Source organism: Caretta caretta, chromosome 1 (assembly GCF_965140235.1).
Source record: "Caretta caretta isolate rCarCar2 chromosome 1, rCarCar1.hap1, whole genome shotgun sequence".
Classification (NCBI taxonomy): domain Eukaryota; kingdom Metazoa; phylum Chordata; order Testudines; family Cheloniidae; genus Caretta; species Caretta caretta.
The window spans coordinates 293,611,300-293,636,768 of NC_134206.1; the positions used below are offsets into that span (position 1 = coordinate 293,611,300).

Here is a 25,469-nt window from a genome sequence, read left to right on the forward strand (position 1 = left end):
GCTGATACTCAGGAGAGCACACAAACTACGACCCTCTTTTAAAGGGTGCAACGCTGTCCTCACATGGTTGATCAGCTCTGCTGGCTAGCCCCAGGGGAGGAACAGCAGCATGGTTCCACCTGTTCCCACTCGACATCTTCTTTGGGGCATTGCTGCCACTCTTGGCTACAACTGATTAGCCGTCCTGCATTCTCCCAAGCTCAGCAGAGGCAATTCTAGTTGGTCTTTAGAGCTGGGCAAATGTAGAAAGGTTCCTGCCTCTCTTCCTGCTCCTGTGTGTAGTCCTATGATAGGACTAAATAATCACTGACCCTCTTTCCCACAACCCCTGTCCCAGAGCTGTATGCAGTTTCATGGACCAGCCAACATGCAATTTTCTAACTGAAAATGATGCCTCAAAAGGACAAGTATATATGCTAACAGGGTGTCTCTCGGAGAGAGTGGAAATACTCATTCAGGATAGTTTTAGGATGAATTATTTTTGTATTCCTGTATATGCAGTTATAGCTTTATTAGTGAATCCTCATCTGTGACATGGCCAGCAGTTCCAAAGGACTGATTGAATAAAATTAGCCTCAATAAGTCTAGGAGGATAAAATCAGATGACTCCAAACCCGCCAGGTCTAAGAGAGTCTACATGAAGTACTCCATCTGTGGTTTTATGTTGGGTAAAGATTACGTGACCAGCTGGGGCCAAGCCAGTTTGCTGTGTTATTCCAGTAAATCTTTTTCTCAGTCAACAGAGAACATAATCTGCTTTCCATTTCAGAACCCAGACGGTGCCTTGGGAATAGCTGGGGCTTGATTTCACTGGGTTATTAGTGAGCTGGTCTCAAGAGAATGCTTACAGCGTAGTTTCCCTGATGTTTTTTCCAAGGGGGCAAAAGTCTTCCCACACAGATGGCTATAACTGGTGGCTGGCAGACAACTGATGGATGAAATTTTCATCTGGCACCATGCAGTAAAGCATGCTTGGCAATGTGATTATGGCAAACCATTCTTTAGCTTTGTTTTTAAAAGGCTACCAGGGATGCTATCAGCACAGTGTCATGTGAACCTCTGCTTACCATCCTTCGTCTAACTGGACTAAGTAGGTTAATTGCATGATAGAGGTAGCTTGCCAAGTGTAGCTGGGTTAACATCTATAGGATAAACACTTACCAAGAATTACTCCTGTGAGTTTTAGAACGGCTTTCTGTGGAAGCACTATGCTCCATCCAAGAAGCCTAGTAGGGCTGCTGTTTGAAATATGCTGCGTCTAATGTGTACACATTACCGGCTTTTGCTGTTGGGTGGCAATAAAACAAACCCTACCTGAATGGTCAAACAAGTATCTGCTCCTTTATTTGTGTTCAAGATTCAAGTGAATAAACTGATTAGTTCAAAACCTGTCCCATAATGTTAGACATACAAGAAAAAAGGTATCCTAGAGGAAACTTAAAAACAGTGCTGTACATTTAAGCCAGTTAAAAGGAAGTGTTTCTTTACACAGCATATTCTACTTTGCTTGTGCATGGACTTTGCTGCTGCATGAAGTCTTTGAGACGAATAGTGTTGCAGGACTTGAAAACTGACTTTCCATAACCATTGCACCTATGTAAGTTTAGGATAATGTTAAATGTGTAATAAGTAGACTTGGCAACCTCACCAGTTTACCAGTCAGAAAATGTCAGCTGACCACCTATTATTTGACCATGGTCAAATATTGTCAAATATTCTAGCAAGAATGCTCTGATCTAGACAGCACCTACCTTTTTTGTGGCATCATGGTGCCATTCTTTCATTTTTTTAGAACTTAATTTAATTACCTTTCCTATTTTTCTGAGTTAAAATAATTCAATTCAGTAACTTTTTTGTAATTGGGTATAAATATCTATCAAAGGCTAAGCCTGTTGGAGATGATCGAGTCTTACTCTTTGTTACTGTTCAAATAAATTAGTCCTTTGAAATATTTGACCATTTTTGACATTATTTGACAATACTTGACCAATATTTGACAGGCAAATTGACCAGTTGTTTTTGGCGGGTCAAACGTCGAACCCTAGAATAAACCCACATATGCCAGAGAGCAAGATGAGCTTATAAGGGGACTGAGGGTATATGAACAGAAAGGAATTTCCCACATCATGCATTATGGGTTTATTTAATCATCATCATCTTATATACAGAGTGGCATATTGGGCCACAGTGGACCATTCTGATTTGGTATAGCAATTCTTCTCTTCCACTTATTACAGAATATTTTAGAATGCGCCTCTTCATAGCTGTTGATTTATGAGCTTGATGCATAAACCTTTCCAATGTAAGCTCTCTCCTTGCTAGTCAGTGTAGATTTCTTAGTCTATTGCTTCTTGGTGGTATGATCTTGTTAGAAATTTTTTTTGCTAAAGCTTACATTAACATTCTCTCTTTCTCCCCTTCCTTGCTTATTTTTCCTTCCAGATGTTCATTAATAATAATGGGCTCAATCATGAGCTATATGAGAGTGACACGCTGCACAAATAAAGAAAGAAGTGAAAAGTCGAGATGACTTTATGCCATCTTTATACCATCTTCTCCCTCAATACTAGGATTGCCCAAGGGCCATTTTGCCCCCCTCCAGAGCTGCCTCAATGATGCCAACTTGTAATGAACCCCTAGCCACCATGACACTGGTAGGGCTTACCAAGGTGCAGCGCAGTCCTGCCATACCCCCGTGTGCCTCCTTTCTATCACTGGTATTCTCTCTACACTTGCCAAAGGGAGATACTTCACTTGTTCCTCGGGTAAATGCTGCGCTCTGTGAATACTACCCCACAGTCACAAAATAGTGCATGGGAGAATGGGACTATGTCCATGACACTCTCCACCAGACACAAAACCTGACTAGCCTCCCTCATTGTGTTCACAAGTGAGCAGTCCTCCAATTTGTGGTTGCACCCTGTGTGGATTCCAGGGGTGGGATGGGCTCCCCGGTCCCTCTCTGTCCTCTGGCATTTCCATGCAAGGCTACTGTAATTTGGCACATAGTATATTTTAGCTATTTGGAAAATAAATGATCTAGATACTAGACTCTGAAAAGGCGGAAAAAGGTTACTTGACAGGAGAAATATGCATGTACATTTTCATACACATGTATTGTAGCTATGCATTACCTGGGTATGCTGAATTCCTGCCTATGACATAAGTGAAGACCTCTGAAGGAGGGATTCTCGACCATCGAGGTAACACATCTTTGGGAAACATATCTAAATAACTGTTTAAGAAGTAGTATGGAAGGGTGCAAAAAGGGCAGGATGAAATTCTTTGTTATATGGCGTATTCCGTGTGACATCTGGAAAGTGATGCAGCATGAGTGTTGTAACCGTTGCCCTTCAGGAGACAGAGCACTACCACAATATGCCTCACTCGCACCACTGAGGACATGGGAATCCCAAGGTTGCCTCACACGGTTATAAAACATAAACTGAGGCTGAATATGGCTTTTGAAAGCCTGTCTCAGCCACAGATTTATACTTCCTTTTACAGTGTGCTCTTGCAGCTACTAGCATTTGTTAATATAGCTTCTAAAAACTATGCAACCAGGATTCTCCTCCCCCCCCTCATTTTTGCAGAGGTATTCATATCCTTCCTATCCAGAGTGACACAGCAAGACTGACGTGACATACTGAAATTGCTGAAGTGTAGAGGAAAGCTAACCTACATTTGCTTTCCGTGTCAATCAGCATGAACAAAGCAAACATTCTCTATGTAAAAAATACCAGTGCTTTCTTTGGTCACTTAATAAAATGCTGATTTAGGGCTTGCACTGGAAGACATTATAATCAAACTACTAATTTTGTTTTATTTTTTCTTCTATCAATAAAAAGTCAGACTTCTTTAGACATTACCAGGGCAGAATTTTGAATAATCATTCATTGTAACCCATGCAAGAATGTGGCAGATTGGTAACCTGATGAATTTAGTATGGGACTGCTTTCACAGTTGTCCCATTTTAGTCCTTACTCTAACTACTCCTGTGGATAAGGAATAGTTGCATGAATAAAGACTGCTCACACAAGTAAAGGTTTGAAGGACAGGACCACTGCATTTATTTTGTATAAAATGTCTTGTCCAGTAGGCCAGAGAAGACTGGGAGGTCCATACGATCAGACTCTACTTCAGATATCACTGGAATTAAACTTCATGGAAAAACAAAGCTTTTACCTTTCCCTCTTCCTTTGTTTGTGTCATCTATTTGTTGCTTTTTGTTTCAGCTAAGGTTCTGATTCTGCAATGAGTCTGCAAAAATGTATACACCTCAATAGGACTACTCATAGTGCATTAAGTTAAGCATGCATGTAATTCTGTGCCAGATGTGGGTTTAAGATTAAGTCTTTGAGACTTTTAAGATTTTAAGGTCTATTACTCTGTGTTTGTACAGCATGTAGCAGAATGGAGCCCAGACTTGATTGGGATCTGTAGATGCTACTGCAGTACAAAGTAATAAAAAGAATATTGAAGAGCGGAGTTCACGTGAGCCCCACCCTCATGCATAATTTTAGTGATTTGCATATATTCTTGTCTGTTAAAGCAAAGTACTAATCTCATGCATTAATAAAACCAAAAAAGCTAAACAAATTTTGCCACCAGATGCATGTATGCAAATCCCATTGAAATCACATTAATCTGAGGGTAGAGTCTAATGATTGGGAATAAATATATTTTTAAACTAAATAACTGGCTTTTCTGTATAAGCCGGAATGTAGAGTATATATAGATTACAGAACTTTTCTTGTTTGAATTTAAAAGCATTCTTTAATATTACACATATTAAGGATAATAACTACCTAGCCTTAATTTCTTTATTAGCATAACTGGTAACACATTAGATTTCAGGGTCCAAATATTGTGTAAATACTCCTTTGTATGATAACTGCAGACCATTGAACTCTATAAAAACTACCATAAAGTGGCAGATTAATTACAGCTCATGCCATTACAGGGTAATGACATGATTATTTCTGTTTTCTAAGTTGCACGCTAAGGTTACATAATATCTCTGGAACTTTTATGTGTAATTATTAATAGCACTTTGTTGTATGTACATAAATACTTTTGGGCCTGATTCAGCCAACCTTACTAACACGTGTAGTTCCATTGATTTTAATAGAACTAGACATGTGAATAAGGATTTTCATTTTAGTAAAGGTTGCAGGATTGAGTCCATAAGGTGTATTTTTGAATAATTAATTTCTGTAGAATTCCAGAAAGAACATTGTTTCAGAAATACTTTCTGTAAAGCAAGCCGAACACTTTGAAGTGGGTGCTATGAGAAGAAGAAACAAACCAAAACCGTGACTCTCATAAACTACTATCTCAGTTTGGAATGGTTCAATGGTTTAATGAGGTTAATTTGTATTAGGTTGAGAAAAATCCTTTATCTACTGTATAGAGGCTTTCGTTTCACATGAATGTGACAGATATTGTACTTACTGCACTGGAACTTAATTATTTGATAGCACAAGGAACTGAAATTCCCACATTTCCTCTCTAGGAACATTCACACTATACTTTAGATGGTAAATAGAAACTAGAGGATAGTTGCCCCAGATTTTTAATGTGTTGAAGAGCCAGGGTAGCCTTTTCTGGAAGGTTTTATTTTTCTACCTCCAAAATTGGAAACAGGTTTACTAAACAGTCTCTGAAATGCTATAATTGGCATTTGGTTATTTTTTGCTCTAATCTAGTCTTCACATATCACAGCATCTTTTGAAATGCTTTTCTTTTCCATTCATAACCACAAATGATCGTTTCATTTAATTAGAGTACTTTGGAATAAGTACTCTTGGAAAATGCTCCATTTTCTCTCTAATGACTACAAAGTAAAAAATTAGATGTCTTGAAAAGTTTTTGTTTCAGCAGTAATTTTTCCCCTCAAAGCATTTTACAACTTAAATCTACTAACTAGCTTGCATTTCAGATGACTATTGGTGCATGTAGGCGATGCTTTATTTCTGCTTAGAAGGTGTAATATGGAATCTCTAGAGAGCCAGTCAAGCTGTGTAAAACTGTTAAATAGGTGAGCATAGAGGCAAACAAAATTTCAGAATCAATGAGACAAATCAGAATACAAATAAGGACTGAAATCTAATAGAGAGAAAAATAAGCAGGAACAAATTCACAACCTGACACTAAATTTACTTTCCTTTATAGCTTCAGTGTCACGTTTGTTATATGAATCTCATGTCAACTCAGTTAAATGAATTTATGTTAGTGTGTATGGGTTTGAAATGCATAATTGCCTATTATAATAAAAATGAATGTAACTTTTCAGAACAGGTATGTGTGTCTATTCTATGTTCATGCTACATATTATATATAAGAAATATAATGTATAGGTAATTTATTTTACTGTATACCCAAATAAAGATGCTCTATTCTCTATAAACATAAAAGATTAGTTGAGAAAAATATATGGAATTCTTTGAGTCAACATGTTAACATGCAATGTTAACCAATGTAAAATAATTTTCACTGTGGTTACCTTGTACCAATGGGCCTAAAAATATCTGCTTAAAAAAAATCTCATGGGTATTGGGATAACTTGCCCCACTAACTTCCTAGAAAAGTTCAGGTAGATAGCATGAGCAACATTCCTCTTTCTCAGTTTTATTAACATTAGTTAAAGCTTTTAAAACAGAGAAAAACATTTATTCAAGTTTGGTTTTTCAAAAGGTGGAACCTCTTTTGAATTTCTCACCTGATATGTCATATATCATTTCAGCTGTAACACTATACAACCTGACACTGTACAATGTGATGCTAAAACTGAAATGTGTAGAGAGTGATTACAATGATCACAAGCTATTTGACTAGCTTTGTTCTAGTGAAAAACATGTGATTGCTTGAATACAATGTTCTAAGCAGTAGCTTCCATTTTGGTAACTAAGAGCCAGATTGTGGGCTACCCCTCTATGGCTGTGCATGGGTAAGAGTGGCAATTAAGTGGTTGCACAGTTTATAATAGTTGTCTTTGCACTCTTGGGAGGGGAGGAATTTGCTTGTTCCTGCTCCCTGTTCTCTCAGGCAGAAAGACTCTGAAAAGGGGTCAAAGAAGAGGTATGGTTATGGCCCTGCTTCTGCTTCTCCCCACCACTGCTCCACGGAGAGGAGCTGGCTCACTGAGGAGAGTATCTGCTTTGTCTTTATGGGTAGTACAATCTCTTTAGTGTTCATCTTGGCTTACTGTGGCTTGGCAATGGCCCCAAGTTAAGGGCGGAAGCTTAAATTGATAGTCTAGTTTCAAGAATATAGGCTACTGGCCAGAGAGGGCAGTGTGCTTTAGAATGGTTATAGATTTCGCATACACTGTAGCATACGAAGAAAAAGCAAAGTCAAAGCTGCTTGTAAAAGGGCCCAGTCCTACATGGCAAGTCTCCCATTAGAGTACCCAAATTTTGTATTTGTTTGCTTTGCCAATTCAGATAACCTTCTGCCGCCATACCAATTTTTGGAATTTAGGTAGGAAGGGGATGGAGAGAGTCTGTATTCTTGATAAAATTTCATAAAATATTTTGCACTTGCTATCTCTCCAGTGCCCCCTCCATGTGATCCAAATAGAGCTGACCAAGGCTGAGGCAGTGTAGACCTGAGGAAAGGAAGAAATATATTTACATAATATTTTCTAGCAGTCTCCCCAAGGTAACATTTCACGATCTCATTTGGGTACAGTACAAGTTCTGTGTTTAGACGGTGACTCTCTGGTGCTTTAGCAGTAGTTTTACGATCTGTCTGTGATCTGCCCTACAATTTCTAGCAGCCACTGGTTCAGCTTGCAGTCTCAGCAAGCTCTGATGAAATGAAAATGATACAATAATTAGTTACTATATCTTAAATAGTTAACCTTTCCCCCAGGCAGATCTTCTCCTGGTTCTGCTGTAGCCTCAGGGCTGCGGTAGTTCCTGTGACCGGTTAGCTGATCCTGAAGCAGGAGAGAATGACTAGTGTGTCTGAGTAGTCATTGATCCACTGCCCCCAACCCCCATGACATGATGGGGGATCATATTCCATGCATAGGGTTCCCAAATCCTGCCACATCATCTTAGTGGATCTGTACCAGTTGACTAGTGAAATGAAAAAAACAAACAAAGAAAAACCGGGACATTTCAGGTGTCTTAAAGGAAGATCCTGGGACATCATATAAAAAACTGGATCTGTCTGGGGACATGTGGTCATCTTACATTTATAATGTATGCATTCCAAAATATATATTCATGCTGCTATTTTAATGTTGAAGCACTTTATTTTCTGAGTGTCGCCCTAAGAAAATATATTAGGTTTATACGGAGATGCAGGTGCCTATGCTAGTCTGAATATATATATATTTTCTATGATGCCTTTTCAGTGCCTCTACATTTTGTTCCACTGAAATGGTGCAATGTGCATTCTTCTCTAATTGTTCTTATTTCACCACACATTTTCTGTCAGAGAGAGTTATGCTCTGTTTAGAAAAGAAATAATCTTTGCACTATAGAGTTGGTGTTATTGTAATTCTAATTGTGTGTATTGCAGATCCCTTTATAGAGCTGAATGTAACGTATTTCTAATAAAAACAAACGCTGTACCATGCTACCTAGCAATGTTATCACCATCATCACCTTCTTCTTTTTGTTTGCACAGCTCACCATGTTAAAACGGGAACCTGTGAGGTGGTGGCTCTCCACAGATGTTGTAATAAGAACAAGATAGAAGAAAGGTCACAGACAGTCAAGTGCTCCTGCTTTCCTGGGCAGGTAGCAGGTACCACCCGAGCAGCTCCTTCTTGTGTTGATGGTGCGATGACTTCACTTACTTCATTTTGTTGTATTTTTGTTGGTGGGTTTTGTAATGCAGTGTCTAAACTGGGAATCTTTCTTTTAAACCAAGCAGTGTTTAAAAGTGTTAGAAAGGATTCTGAGGTTTGAAGGGCATCTCCAAGATGAATGGGAGAGGAGGATAAGAAAAATGAATTATTTGCCAATGCTTTATGGAAACACTATGTGAAATTAGTAGATGACAGTGAACTAGACCTCTTGAGAAGCAAACTGTGATCTAAATAATAGAATGCTCTTAGTGTTGTATCAAGTTAATTTAATTAAGTGTTTATGCATAAGTTACATCAGCATATTATTTTCATATGCTGCAGTATCATACTTTATTTATCTGTTATTTTGCCACAAAACAAAGAAAAACAAACAAGCAGAGCATAGTTTGGCTCGTTTTTAGGTTTTTTAGACCAATGGTGTTTTTGCTATCCATAGTACAATCTTAATATTGCAAACAAAACTGGCATGGGTTTGTATGTTTTATTTGGGAAAATATTGGCTCATTTTGCACAACTCTTTCTCTGAAAAAGGACAAGCCTGTTTCACCCTTTACATGAACTATTTTTTTCTGTGTTTGCTGTCATAGAAGCTGTAAGTATGTCATCTTCAGGGAATACATTTAATCTTACCTTGAATATACAGAACTTCAAACACAATACATTAACTCAAAAGAAGAGATTATGCCAAAAACTTACAAATCTGACCAGGAAAGAAGAATTGGTGATTGAAAAGGATTGTTGTGAAATTTGTTCTTGAAGCAAGATAAATTTAAACAAATGTAACAAACGTAAAAAAAAAAAGTAGTAATAACAATAATAATTAAGAAGAGATGCTGGTGCCAAATTCATACACAGTGCCCTTGACAAATAGAGTCTTATTTATTTAGGAAGATTCTGACTTGCAGTGTAGTTGTTTGTCAACATACTTTTTTCTAAACATTTTGTGGAGAATAAAATTGATGCTGCCATATAATGGGGATGTAAAGTGGCCATTTACTGAACATGTAAATGTGTATGTTTTCCCCTTTCATAGCTTCAATAGTGGAACAGAAATGGTGGTGCCACATGCAACCATGTCTTGAAGGGGAGGAATGTAAAGTTCTTCCGGATCGGAAAGGATGGAGCTGTTCCTCTGGGAATAAAGTGAAAACAACTAGGGTAGGTATAGTACCAGCATCACTTGTTACCAACAGAAAACTAACACACAGGCCCTAAGTAAACACTCAAAAGAAAAGACCCTGGAGCTGTGGGTAAGCAGTTATATTGAGGTGGGTTTCCTGACCCTGTACACTTCCATCAGCATACTTTGCAGTTAATTGATCATAGAGTGCACTGTTCCTGTCGTTTTCAGGTCTGGGTATTGCAGAGAAGAGAATCAACCCCCTTTTCAGCTGCTACTACTACTAATTTATATTTTATTTGATCTGTTTGTCCCTCTATAACTGGTTGCAAAAAAAATAAAGAAAAATAAAATAAAAATAAAGAAGCCAGCACACCCTGCTAATCTCCTTGCAATGTTCCAAATCCATGAGACATTGATTTACAAGGTATAACACAAATGCACTTTTGTCAATTACTTGGAATTATTATATTTTTACACAGAAACTGTTGAATATGGTAAGCATTTACTGTGTCATTACAGAATAATCTTTTGGTTATTTATGTCTGGTAAGACTGAGAATTACTACAAAATTTTGACAGTGGTGCAATATGTTCCATTTCCCATTTGACACTTTTAATATTATTTGTTCAAAATTGTAATTGTACAAATCCATCTAACATTTTGTTTTACATGCTTCATTGAAAACAAAGTAAACCTGTACTTTCTAGCTGCTAACAGAAGCAAAAAAAAAAAAAAAAAAACACAACCCCCAACAAATTACCTAAGATAATGCTAAGCATTAAATACCCAGACTTCTAGAACCCACAACTTCAAATCCCTGCAGATTCAATCCAACTTTTCATTCTTGTGAGGCAAATTAAGGATCCATCCTTTAAATGCACACACAAGAAAATCTTATGTGAGTAGCAATGGTTAAAGTTAGTCATGAATAATTGTTTGCAGGATCGATTCATAACTGGCTACAATGAACTTTACTCTGTGTATGCATTTCTTTGAGCCTGTGACACAGGACAAAATATTTCCCCTCCCCTCATTGTAGCATAGTGTACTATGTATCAACTGGCTACTTCCTGTTTATCCCAGATGTGGCTGAATGGTGTCTGTCTGTATGTCTGAGTTTGTAAAACACTTTGGCATTCTTTGGATGAAAGGTATTTCATTAGTGTAAGTTATTCCATTCTTCCTTCTTAAATCCTTTTTCGAAACTCTAATCTCTGCTTGAGTACTGCCCGCAGCTAAATGTGTGTATGTATATATCTAAGGTGTGCACACACACTCACTCTAGATAAGTATTATGTATGTTGTGTATGTGTGTGAGATATATCCAGTTAGAGGAAAATGATTCAACAGTAACACACTCAAATGAAAAAGAAATTGGGAAAAAATGTGACTAGTTCATGTCTCTCTCCTCTTCTCTTGGCATTTGGCTTCTTCCCCCTACCCTCCTACCATGTTGTTTTGCTCTGTTTACATGTGAATTGTCTAAATTAGATAAGATTTCTGGGCAGGGATTTTTCTCCTTATATATTTGTAAAGTACCATGCACTATATTGTCCAAATACTACAGTGTTAGGTATAAATGTGGTTGTTGTTATTTGTACAATTATATCATTTTGGCAACATTTTTAGCTCCTTGTTAGCACTTAACAAACAATATGTAATAGGTGGGTGGATCATATCCTCCCGCTCTCCTGCCCCCCCTGCTGGTGGGCACCAAACACTTTTAAACCACTCTAGAGGTGCCAAGCTCTATTCATCATCATGCTGAGGCCTACAGGTCCATTGTAATGGATGCTTCAGCCTGATTTCAGCTTGGGGGCAGAACCAGACCTGTCAGTCTGTGGCAGCAGGGGATTTCCTGCCTCCTGAAGTTCCCTCCAGTTTTACCTGTCTTGCCAGTGGCTCAGCCAGATCCCCCCTCTCCCCCTTCTGCAGAGTTTTTCTGAGGGAAATCCCACACTTTATTTCAAGTTTGCACCTAACAATTGGCTATCTGGGCTCTGAAGGGTTAATCCTGCCTCTCTATATACATGAAATTGAATCTTCAGTATCCTTGATTTTGAGAAGCCCTGGAATACCTATGCTGCTACTGAGAGGCTGAATGTCTTCTTTGTCTTAAGAAAGTACCATGTTATCAAAAGTGAATACTCATCCCTAATGTATGGAGGCTGCAGTGTGTATGTAGCTATTGTCTATCCTAAAAGGTTCTAAGTGAAAGGAAAAATTCTGAAGGGTTTGAAACCAGTAAACTCCATATTCAGAGAAAAATAATAGAGACAGCAAAAAATCAGTATTAAGAGAACAAGTATAATAAGCTTTTATTATTGTCTAATGAAGTAGCCCATATGTGATGGTCATGTATAATGTAAAAGCAGCAGGAGCCAAAGGGAGCTAGCAAGTTTGTGTGATTTAAATACATAGCAACTTCTGTGAAAGCCTTGCTAAAAGCAATATAATGCATTAGGTCTCAATTCACCTCTAAACATTGGGTCAAATTTTCCTCTTCAATAATACATGTGAAAAATGTGACCTGGTTGAAGTGTTGTATGTTGTTCAGAGATGCAGATCTCTAAGAAGAATATGTATGAATAATGAATGAAGAATAGCATGAATATTCTGGTACTTAGAATTCAAATCTTAAGGCTATTCAGGTAGATATTATTTACACTAAGAATGAAGAAATAGGCATTATGGAATTATGTTGTAACGGAATCACCATCCCTACAATGTCAGGGTATGGCTAACAGAGAGGAGAGGTTTCAGAGGAACAGCCGTGTTAGTCTGTATTCGCAAAAAGAAAAGGAGTACTTGTGGCACCTTAGAGACTAACCAATTTATTTGAGCATGAGCTTTCGTGAGCTACAGCTCACTTCATCAGATGTATACCGTGGAAACTGCAGCAGACTTTTTCACGGTATACATCTGATGAAGTGAGCTGTAGCTCACGAAAGCTCATGCTCAAATAAATTGGTTAGTCTCTAAGGTGCCACAAGTACTCCTTTTCTTTTTAGAGAGGAGAGGGCTAATGGGTTAATAAGGAATAATCAGAGAGAAGAAGTAAATGTGGAGAGGAAGAGTTTAGGGGTCTGAACTTACCTCTGATTAACATCTTTTACTCTGTTGGAGTTTATATTTGGAAGGGTGGAATTTCTGTCTCTATATTTAGAGAGGTCTGAGAAGAAAATTGCTATTCTGGCTAAAATAATTATTTATTTTTAGGCAGAGATCTTGTAGTGTATGCCTGCCTAAGCAATGCACTGGAACTGGAGAGGGTGTTTAGAAATAGATTATTAAGGCTATGAAATGAAGACAGAGCAGAGATTTTTCCAGCGATGACATAGGGTCCAGGATGCAGTTCTAGGATTGTGTTAAGGTACAGATGGTTGAATTTTTTGTAACATGACTTTTTTTTCCCCTTCACTTTTTTCCTATTTGTTGACAAAAAGATTTTTTTTTCAAAGCAGTAAACATTTGTATTTCATTTTGAAATATTTTGTTTATAAATTTTTGGCTCCCGTCCCCTTTTCTTAACTTTTATATTTTTTTTCACTGGAAGAAAAAACAAAACAAGAAAAGCAATACTTCCTTTCACCTTTCAACACTTAAAAAAAAAAAAAGCTTTCCCCCTACACTTCTCCAGTGGCGGGGAGAAAGAGAGAGGTGGGAAAAAATGAGAGGGTGAGAATTTCCCCTCTAGCCAGAAAACCAAAAAAATGTATTTGAATAATTTTTTTTGGTGAAAATTTTTCATTTTCAATGAAACCCCATTTTCCAAGACAAAAGCTTTGGTTGAAAAAAACGTTGACTAGCTCTAGTTAGGAATTTCATCTGCCAAAGAAGATCAGCGAGAGGCAAGATTGTTGTCTTACAGTTGGAGAGAGGTGTCTTTGAATTGATTTTGAGTGCTTGGAGCTCCAAAAAGAGAGAGGTTCTAAGAAGGACAAGGGGACCTCTAGTGTTAATCAGACTTACAGAGACTTTGACAGGGGACAACCTCATCAAATATGTTAGCCTGATGCCAGGTGTGAAAGTAACATTCTACACTTACCTTGATTCACACCTGCTGAAGATGTATCCCACAATGCTGACATATAATTAAACTTATTTAATGTGCAAAGTGACTAAAAACAGAGACCTCAGAGCTCAAACCATTATTGCTAATCACTTTATTGAAGGAGCAAGCAACTGAAATCTGACATTGCATAACAAAAAATGCTCACTTGTTCTTAGAAAATCATCACATCAGAGATGTGAGCAATAAAGTCCAGCCATGTATTATTCTCTGAATAAAATATGTAAATGAAGCAATATTTTAAGATATGTAGACATTAGGGCTGTCAAGCAATTAAAAAAATTAATCATGATTAATCCCATTCATTGATTAATCTAGCCATTGATTAAGCACACCGTTAAACAATAATAGAATACCATTTATTTAAATATTTTTGGATGTTTTCTACATTTTCAAATATATTGATTTCAATTACAACACAGAATACAAAGTGTACAGTGCTCACTTTATATTTATTTTTGATTACAAGTATTTGCACTGTAAAAACCAATAGAAATATTATTTTTCAATTCACCTAATACAAGTACTATAGTGCAGTCTCTTTATCATGAAAGGTGAATTTACAAATGTAGAATTATGTACAAAAAAAACTGCATTCAAAAATAAACAATGTAAAATTTTAGAGGCTGCAAGTCCACTTAGTCCTACTTCAGCCAATCTCACAGACAAACAAGTTTTGTTACAATTTGCAGGAGATAATGCTGCCCGCTTCTTGTTTACAATGTCTCTAAAAGTGAGAACAGGTGGTTGCATGGCACTGTTGTAGCTTGCACTGCAAGATATTTCCGTGCCAGATGTGCTAAAGATTCATATGTCCCTTCATGCTTCAACCACCATTCCAGAGGACATGTTTCCATGCTGATGACGGGTTCTGCTTGATAACTATCCAAAGCAGAGCGGACTGACACATGTTCATTTCATCATCATGAATCAGATGCCACCAGCAGAAGGTTGATTTTCTTTTTTTGCTGGTTTGGGTTCTTGTCGTTTCCGTATCTGAGTGTTGCTCTTTTAAGTCTTCTGAAAGCATGCTCCACACTCTGCTCATCCCTCTCAGATTTTGGACGACACTTCAGATTCTTAAAACTTGGGTCGAGTGCTGTAGCTATTTTTAGAAATCTCACCTTGGTACCTTCTTTGTGTTTTGTCAAATCTACTGTGAAAGTGTTCTTAAAATGAACATGTGCTGGGTCATCATCCGAGACGGCTATGACATGAAATATATGGCAGAATGCAGGTAAAACAGAACAAGAGACATACAATTCTCCCTCAAGGAGTTCAGTCACAAATGTAATTAATGCATTATTTTTTTAACAAGCATCATCAGCATGGAAGCATGTCCTCTGGAATGGTGGCTGACGAATGAAGGGGTATACTAATGTTTAGCATATGACTTGTAAATATCTTGCAATGCTGGCTACAAAGTGCCATGTGAATGCCTGTTCTCATTTTCAGGTGACATTGTAAACAAGAAGCAGGCAGCATTATCTCCTGCAAATTAAACCAAACTTGTTTGTCTGAGCGACTGGCTGAATTAGGGTTGAGTGGACTTGTAGGCTCTACATTTTTGCATTGTTTTATTTTTGAATGCAGTTATTCTTTTGTACATAATTCTATATTTGTAAGTTCAACTTTCATGATAAAGAAATTGCATTACAGTACTTGTATTAGGTGAATTGAAAAATACAATAATTTTTTTTACGGTGCAAATATTGGTAATAAAAATAAATATAAAGTGAGCACTGTACAGTTTGTATTCTGTGTTGTGACTGAAATCAATATATTTGAAAATGTAGAAAACATTCAAAAATATTTAATAAAGTTCAATTGGTATTCTATTGTTTAACAGTGCGATTAATCGCGATTAATTTTTTTGAGTTAATCGCGTGAGTTAACTGCAACAGCCCTAGTAGAAATGCAAGTGTATTAGGTGCAAACTTTTGTAAATGTATGGTCTAATTTTCAGAAGTTCTGAGTGTCCATATCTTACCTTGCAGTGGGAACTGTGAGTGCTCAACACTTAAAATTGGGCTAGTATTCTTGAATAATGTGTGGGGAAAACATACTTTAGATCGGAGAGAAATCAATATTGGATATATTACTAAGTAACTATATTCCAAACCAACATCAGAAATCGACTACTGTAAAAATCATAAAAATCATAAAATCAAAAATCTCTCTTTAGAGAGAGCCTGGAGTCAGATATTCATAATTTTCCATTTAATCTAATTTTGCATCATGGCATCCAAAGTTTAGAAGAAAAAAATCAAACGTCATGTTTGTGGAAGAAGAGAAGACATAATGTCCAAACTCACCAACTGGCCATGCCAAAGGGTGGTCAACAGGACCAACACACTAAACTAAATAAACACACTGGTTCCTGTGTATTCGGTGACCCTGATATTTTTACCTCTGTCTCCCCCTCTCTCTCACATACAAATGTTGAAATGTTTCTAAATTCATTACAGCAGCTGCGAGGGGCTGCATTAATTTTATTTGTATTTTAATTTATAAAATAAGCTGATCACAAACTCTCTTGGCACATGGAATAAAAAATACATCAGCTAGATGACTTTACATATGGACACACTGTTGGCAATTAAAGGAACAGACTCCTCCATCCTTGTCCACTGCTGCTTCTTGATGAAGTCAGCTGGGGATCTACAGGTCCCTGAGATTGTATACTTTACTAACAACAGTAGAGCAAATGCTATCTGTTACAAAGACCGCTAAAAGCTCCACCATCTCCTTTGTATGTTTATCCCTGCCAGTCAGCACTTTCTCTGTTTGATGTGGGTTGAGCTTCAGCCAGACATCTTTCCTCCACTCCCCAATCTTAACTACTAATGGGCAAGCTGAAAAACACCCCTATCCAGATCTAATGAAAAACAGATGCATCTGGATATCACTGCAGCCGAGAGCATCTCTCTTTCCCCTAGTGATTAGAACAGGAAAAGTGACTCAGCTGAATCTCATGGCACTTCACACCAGGGAACCTTTGGGGGCAGAAAAACAATCACCCAACACTTCTCTTTGGGTCCTCTTGGAGACAAAAGAATGGAGCTACTCCAGCACTACTTCCCCTGTTATTGGCAGGGTCCAAAGCCTTATCCACGTTGTAATCAATGAATTCAAATCAGCAGATAGATCTAGAAGAATTAGCTGGGTACCTTGACTTTTTCCAGTATTAGAGGATGATCATCAAACAATGAAACCAGAGTTATGTCGGTACCAAAATCTGGTCTAATACCACACCAGGTGGTGTCCGTGAAATCTGCGGACTCCAGTTATTGCCAAAGATGCCTTGCCACAAACTTCTCAAGTATCCTAAAAAATGAAGGCCAGAGCCAGGGTGATAATTAGCAAGATGTTAAGCATCAGGAAGTAGCATTAATATTTCCACAGCTATTACTGCCGCAGTCACAACCTCCTTTTTTGCTGCTGTCACTCTCTACGATCCTTATATCCTGGAAGGGAAGGATGATAATGAATAAGAAGAAGCAGCGTGAGAGGGTTGAGAATGAGTCCCCAGATCTGGCAAGAAAAGGAAAATGGAAAACCAAGCCTGATGTTAGTGACAGTGAAGCGATAGCTATGTTGGCTGATGATTTGTCTTCCTGAATCACAACAGATGCATAGGCACTTTAGGCTGCAGCTGAGGGGAAAAAACCAGAACGAGTATTGCTGTTTGTGCTGCTGCTAAGGTTGAAAAAAAGTACTGCCCTCCTGCTAGACTATCCCTTCCTTCCCCCCCTCCTCTTCCTTCTTCCAAATGTTATGGTGGGTTCAGACTAGAACCCACCATATTTGTGACGAAATGGATTTGATCTTGAAAAATGGCATATACTGTATACTGCAGTTTAACTGATAGACTACATACTAATAGGGTAGCTGCGGTTAATGTGGGGACACATATCTCTGATTTCCTTTGCTGTTGCCACTGGTAAATTTGAAATATGTCCAACTACTGACATTGCAAGCCAATAGAGCCTAAAAAAATGACTCTGTTCTGTCATGTAAAATAATTTTAGAAGTTGCTTTCTTCTAAAACTGAACAAGGGGCTTTATTAGAAAAGAGAAAACAGTGTTATCCCTAAAGCTACTCTCTCTCTCTGCTTCACTGCAGAGCTCCTACCTAGAATATTCCCTTTCTGATTATAGAAACAGTACACATATCTTCAGTGTCTAGCAATATTTTGTGGTTCATAGAAAGAATGTGATCATAACACAATTATGTGCAAATACTGTAGCAAAATATTAGACACAGAAAAGAGTGATTACTCTTTATTACAGTATTATTGTCAGAAGATTTCTTTCAAAGCCTATGGGCAATCAATTTTTTTTAAAAGAATTTTTTTTGTCATCTGAGCACATGCTTATCAGAGCTGCTCCCGGCACCCCAGTATCTCATCATTAAAATTGCAGTGTACACCAAATACAGTTTTTCGAGATTAAATGCATTTCATGAAAAATATATAAATCCTCATGTTGTAAACAAGGTAGTAATGGAGATAGGGTGGAACGTTTCTGTGTGCAGGTTAGATTCTGGTACTAGCCACTGTCAGAGACAGAATGTTGGATTGATCTGCTATAACACTTTCTCTGCGCCAAAGAAAACTGATCCCATCATACAACACGAAGCACTAGGAAGTTGGCTGCAAGAGATACTGTTTTCTTGCACATATTGCCTACCCCTACTCTCATTTTGTTCAAGTACAGCCCCTACTGTGGAGCCACCAGTCTTCACTGGCTATCAGAATAACTGAAAACCCTAAAAATAGCTTCTGTGCACATTGTTGCATGTAATGGATTGTATTTAAGTTACTATGCGCTGGGTGTGTCCACTTCCTTCTACTTACAATACTTAATTTATTTCAGGCCAATTTGGGCCCAGAGCTGGTTGTTGTTTATCTATTTATATAGTACCAAAAGTATACAAAGCCTAGAAAAAAAAACATAATTGCCCCATAGAGCTTACACTATAAGTTTTGCCAAAGCAACACAAGCAATAATCACAATCACAGGTATAACAGGATAAAGGGGAATCAGACTGTGGGGTTGCTTGTTAATCTATATTCTTATCTAATTGGTTCTACTGGTTTTTGTTTTGTTTGTCTGTCGTAATACTTGCGTGTATGGTGTTTTTTGGACTTGGCTGGCTTGAGGGCATGCAAAGGGGTTTGCTGACAGTGCTGAGCAGGACTTCATTACAGAGTGTGGACTGAGCCTTAGCACTTTGCCTCTGCACTTCTTTCAGCAGGACTGAGTCCATAGGCAGCCCATCTTCATTACTTAAATGTGCAACATCTAGAATCTAAATCACATACGTAATTAAATGCAAAGCCCTTTGTTGATACAACTGAATACCAAAAACTACAGAAATGCAAACTGTAAGGTTCCACTGGCTATATTAGTTCAGCCACATGGCACATACTGGGCCTGATTTCCAACCTGGCCTTAACTTCCTTTTCACACCTGTTTTGTACCTCACTTATTTGTAGGTGCAATTTAGGTCACTTAGACATTTACTAGATCTTCAGGTGGAACAAGTACATAGGGTCTGCTCTGCAGACCAGTGAAATCAATGGAACAATTCCCAGGGACTTCACTGTGGTTTGGATCAGGCTAGGGTCACAAGCCATCTGGTTTTTGGCTGGAACACCCAGTCGAAAAGGGACCCTGCTGGCTCCAGTCAGCATCGCTGACCAGGCCGTTAAAAGTCCAGTTGGCTGCCAGCAGCTGTGAAGGCAGGGTGCCTGCCTGGCTCTGTGTGGCTCCCGGGAAGCAGCTGGCATTTCCCTCTGGCTTGTAAGCATAGGGTGGCCATAGGGGCTCAGTGTGCTGTCTGTGTCCCAAGCGCCAGCTCCGCAGTTCCCATTGGCTGGGAACCCTGGCCAATAGGAGCTGCGGTGTTAGTGCCTGCAGGCAGGAGTAGTGCGCGGAGACACCTGTCTGTGCCTCTGCCTAGGAGCCAGAGGGAGATGCCGGCCGCTTCCTGGGAGCCACGTGAGGTAAACGCTGCCCGCATCTCCCGCATCCGGAGCCCGCATCCCCTCCTGTGCCGCAATCCCCTGTGGCAGCCCTGAGCCTCCTCCCGCAGCCAAACTGCCTCCTGGAGCCCCCTCCCACACTCTGAACCCCTTGGCCCCAGCTCAGAGCCCTCTCCTGCACCCCAAACCCCTTATCCCTGCCCCACCCCAGAGCCCTCACCCCCTCCTGCACCTCTGCCCCAGCTTGAGTCCCCTCCCACACTCCGAACCCCTTGGCCCCAGCCCAGAGCCCCCTCCTGCACCCCAAACCCCTAATCTACAGCCCCACCCAGAGCCCATATCCCAAAGCCAGAGCCCTCACCCACTCCTGCACTCCAACCCCCTGGCCCAGCCCGGTGAAAATGAGCAGTGAGCGAGGGTGGGGAAGAGCAAGCAATGGAGGGAGGAGGGATGTAGTGAGCGGGGGGCGGGGCCTCAGAGAAGGGATGGGGCAGGGAAGGGGTCTCACGGCAGGGGTGGGGTAGGGGGCGGGGGCAAGGGTGTTCGGTTTCCTGCAAACAGATAGTTGGCAACCATAGATCAGGCATGCAGATATCTGTTTCTAAATACAAGTAAGTTTAAATTGCAGAGCGACACACACCAAATCTGAATGTTGGACCCTGTGGACATACATTTCTAATGTCAAGCTATGAAACAGTGTAGCCTTAGCCAGATTTCCACAAAGGGCAGGAAAGCTTGTTTGAGAAGTAAAGACCACTACAGAAATGTTCTAAAAAGTCCACACCAATGCAGATTACCATTTTCAAATCGATTTACTTTACCTGTTTAGTTCATTTCAAGTTTCCATAGGTGCTGAGGTTACTGAGAGAAATGGTGAGGAGATAGAACAGCATGAAATGTTTTTTGAGGACAAGGAACTTGTCAACATAACACTTGAAAGAAGAGGGCTTCTGCACACAGACTGTAGTTATTTTTTGTGAGTGGCTGTTTGGGAGCTGGTTGCTCTGTCTCTTTGTGTTCTGTCCTGTTCTATTTTTGTACCCAGCTGCTTGTCCTTGGACATGTCCCTTTGGCTACTCTCCTTCAAACTTTTTTTTTTTTGAGGTGCCTCAATTCACTTTTGTGAGAGAAGAGATACTACAGAAATCTTAAGAGGTTAAATCCTTTGTGAATCATGGCCCCAATCACATTTAAAGCAATATTATATTATTAATAACAATATCTATCACAGTATCATATTTAAATACATTTTGGAGATGGGGGAGCCTCTCCTCAGTTAAGGTTGCAACCATTATACAGCCCTATTTTAGCATTTGTGTAGCTTGAAAATTGCCAGACTTACTCTGAAAGCAAAGGAGAATATTTGTGCAGAAAAATATCAAATGGTATTTGAATTATAGGTCATTAATTAGGTGATTTTGTCAAACGTTTCTGGCTTCCACATGGTAACGCAACAGTTCTTTAGCCCAGTACAGAAGGGTTTTTTGCCTTTGTCCCACAAGATTCCTCTTGTGATTTTTTTTCAGTTGCTTGTCAGCTCCCCTCACTGGCATGTTTGAAATACCGTACTCATGTTTGCAGAGCAATCTTCTGCTTCCTGAAGGCTCTTCTGCTTCCACATAGGGTTTTGGTTCATTCACTGAAGCATTAATGGAAAGCCGGGGATTTCCATAGTCTTCTGGTTTTCTCCAGCACTTCCCCATAGAATGGTTTTAGTGCTAAGATAAAGAGGTCGCAGCTCCCATTTTCAGCTCCGTATACTTGTAGTCTCTCTCCACTTGTTGCAGCAACGCTAGGAAGACTCTTTGTGATGTTTGGTAGCCTTTTACAGTGAATGAACTGGCTCTTTAGGATCTCACTGCCAGCTTCTCCTACCTCTTGAGTTGCCCAGTAGTGAAATGTCAGCCAGGAGCCAAGATTGGGTCAGTTGGAGGGGAAGAAAATGCTTGAAGTGTGGGACTTATATAGCAGTAGGCTCTTTTTGCCCCTACTATCCAGGTAGTGTTCCTAGCTTGTACGGTAGACCCAAACTGTGCTTTCCATCATTCAGCATCTGTGTTACATCAGTTTTATGCCTATTTAACTGAAATGACATCAGTGTAATACTGATGTAATGAAGTGGAGAATTGGACCCCATATGTCCAAGATGCATGATTTCCCATGGTCCTGAGTCCTACAGTTCTCACCAGACTGCTCTCTATCCTCTAGCACTATTTGCAGAAAACCTCAAGAGTACCACCCTCCCTCATTCCTGTTAGACTTCTCCCCAGGAAACAGATAGTAGTCACTAAGAAAAGAAAATCTCAGCCTGTCTCATACTCAGAGGAGTTAGTCAGTTCCCCTCAGTGCAGCAGAGGGAGGAGAACTCTCCTGCTCTGACTTGGACCAATCTGAATCTGATAATTCAGGTGCCTTTTCTTGCCGGACAAACAAGATGAGTTGGTGGATCTTGTTCATTAAAAATAATTAACCCAGCCATGCAACTTCCTTCAGTCCAAGACCTCTTCAAGATGAAGCAAAATAAAGCAGGATACAGTGCCTTTTAGGTATCAGAATTGATGGATAAGATAGTGGACTTTGAATAGGTCAACCTGGAAAAGAAGAGGTCCATTGTCAGTGTTACCCAAAAATGATACCAAGTTCAGTTGTGTAAAACCACCAAATCTGTTTTGGTTCCCAAGGCTGATGACTCCTCCTTTCACCTCAGTCAAGACCAGTTTCATCATAGGGAAAGCTCAGTTCCTGTGGATGGAACTAGAAATCCAAAGGAAGTTTGAGCTTTCTAAAATGGGCTTGGAATCCTCCTGCATTGCATTATAAGCATCTTGTAGTCTCAGCTTGCACAGCCTTATCCATCACTCATTCCCCACTACACCCACAGAGAAAGAGAACTTCTAAAGGAAGATTCTAGATAAAGGTAAGAGCTATTAAACTCATCCTGAGTTTTCTGTACTATGCAGCCTGTGACGTTACCAGGTTCTTTGCCAGATCCATCCTTTAACACCTCAAGGCAACAGAATGAGTGTCTCAGGTTTGTAGAGATGTATGTGACCTCCAGGACCAATATGATCAAGAGACTCTTCAATGGGGTGAAACTTTTCTGAGAATTGTTCGAGAAAATGATTAAGGATTCTTCAGACCTGAACAAGATAACAGCAGATCAACCCTTTTCTAGAGACTCCAGAGTGAGTGATAAATCTTTATACCACAACTTTTAAGTTTCAGCCATTCAAAACCATTTCTCTTTTTGTCACTCTTGCTCCATCGATGCCAGAAAATATTTTCCAAACCACAACCAGAGAGGGCCCCCACATGCTGCTTTCCCTCTCTGAATGAAGCTCTTTGGTTCAGGAGCTCATCTCTGTAAGAGGAAGATAGAAGAACTTATTCGACCTCGAGCCAATACTACTTCAGCTAGATGGGCTCTTGAAATAGTTGCAGTAGGACGCTTCAGAGAATTTCAAGATTCCACTCTTCTCTCTGTCCTGTCATCTCCTCTTCCCCAGGACCTCACAAAATGACTGGCATCTCTGGACAATGCAGCAAAACTCATCACCTTAGAGGCCATCGTTACTATGCCAGTATTCAAGAAATTCTTAGGTTTCTAATCAAGATCTTCCACAGTGCAAAAAGAGAACAGGAGGTGTTTTTTCCCCTAGCCTGGGACTTATCAAGAATGAGCCTCGTAGTTTGCAAAGCCCAATTCTGGTTGGACACTATCACTCAAGAAGTTGCCTCTCTAGATTTTCTTTGTTCCATTGATTTCAAATAGGCTTACTGTCATATCTGTGTACATCACCGATACTACCTGCCCTTTGCAATGAGATGACAACATCCAGTTTCAGGCAGTGCCCTCTGGCCTGTTCTCCTTCTGCCAAGTGTTTAGAAAATATAGTATGTTGATTAGCTTGTCTCTGTCAGGAAGGCATCCATATTTACCATTACTTGGATCATCCCAGGATCAGAGTGCAATCATAAGAGGTAGCTGCTTTTTGTACCAACCAGCAAGATTATCCAGATTTTCAAGAACCACAGATTCATAGTCAATTACAAGAAGAACACCTGAATTCAGTTTCGGAACTCATTCACTTCTTTTGTACAAACCTCAGACTGGCCTGTAGGCCCACAAGATTGAAAATCTTATCAAGGTGTGTGACGAACAACAGAAGTCAGCTCACCAATGCCTTTCATTACCAAGTATGATAGTGTCCTCTGCAGAGACCAGGCCATATCTCCTTCTGCAGAATTTTCTAATTGATGGTTGAATTATGAGAACAGGAGTCAGATCATTTGCTCACTCTTCCTTTTGCACTAGAATTATCGCTTCCCTCATGGATATCCCCTCAACACCTACGTAAGAGTCTATCTCTGACCAGTCCATGATCAATGAGATGGCAACTTGTCAGGATGGGGCGCTCAGATGGGTTACCACATTATTTAGGGCAGATGGTCATTCCAGGAATGACATCACAGCCTCTATTTCTGGGAGTTAAGTGGTAAAGAATGTGATATTTAACCTGTTCCCAAGAATACTACCAAAACCTAAGACCATCCATGTGGAAAGCAATAACAAAACATGACAGGAAGACAGTGAGATTTTGTGTCTGCTACTCACATCCTTAAACATGGAGGGTGGAGAGGTTATCTTTTTTTTTAACATGGGCAATACGGACATTTTTTTTCCTCACTTCCTTCAAATGGCTGAGATGGTAGCAGCATCAGGCTGGAATAAGCAACAGTAATCTTAACAACTCTCTACTTTCTCAGACATCCATTGTGTGTAAACCAACTGTGGATTTTGCTGGTCTTTCAGATTCTTATTTACCAGGGCCCCTTGTGTGCACACACTGAACTTTCCATTCTCTGAGACTTGGAACCTGCTTGGACCTGGAGCCATATTATATCTCATAGATCTTGGTTCCGAGTTACCGGAGGGATGGAATTTTCTAGGAAGCCTCCAAGTAAGAGGCACATGAGGGAATATGGAGGAATTTGTATTTGTGCTGTGTGTGTGTGTGGAATAATGCTAATCCCATCTCTACATCTTGGATCAGCTACATGGTCTGATACAGTTTTCAGGTGGAAAGTTCTTCCATCTTCCTTTGGTCCTCTTCCATAAGTACCTGAAGGGCAGGGACAGGGTAACCGTTTTTTTTTTTCTGCTACCTTTGCTGCTTCCTATCAATATTAGACTGATGGAGTGATGGATACCCATGCAGGAGAAAGGTGAAATTAGTTTCATTTAATGTAATTTTATTTTCTCTAAATGAGTATCTGCCACTCTGTCAGAACCCACTAGTCTTGATTGAGTCTGAAATTCCCCTTCTAGCAGGGGGAGCTCTTTTTTCCATACGTAAGTGCAGCTCTGGAAGGAAAGACAGAGGCAAACTATCAAAGCATTTCAAATTGATACTTGTCATTGTTTTTTGTTTTTGTTTTTTAAATTTCTGCCTGGAAATT

General features: G+C 39.5%; 1 protein-coding gene across 6 annotated transcripts in view; it reads left to right on the forward strand.

Moving 5' to 3' along the window:
- The window catches only part of TAFA2 (TAFA chemokine like family member 2), a 298,856-nt gene that overhangs the window by 259,790 nt on the left and 13,597 nt on the right, over window positions 1-25,469 (forward strand). For all 6 annotated transcript variants that reach the window (XR_012666481.1, XR_012666482.1, XR_012666480.1 and 3 more), the window contains 2 exons: window positions 8,641-8,793; window positions 9,858-9,982. Coding sequence is in view for 2 of the 6 variants with exons in the window: in XM_048835952.1 (XP_048691909.1) it covers window positions 8,641-8,793; window positions 9,858-9,982 (278 nt within the window). In the remaining 4 variants the exon portion in view is untranslated. The remainder of the gene's footprint in view (window positions 1-8,640; window positions 8,794-9,857; window positions 9,983-25,469) is intronic.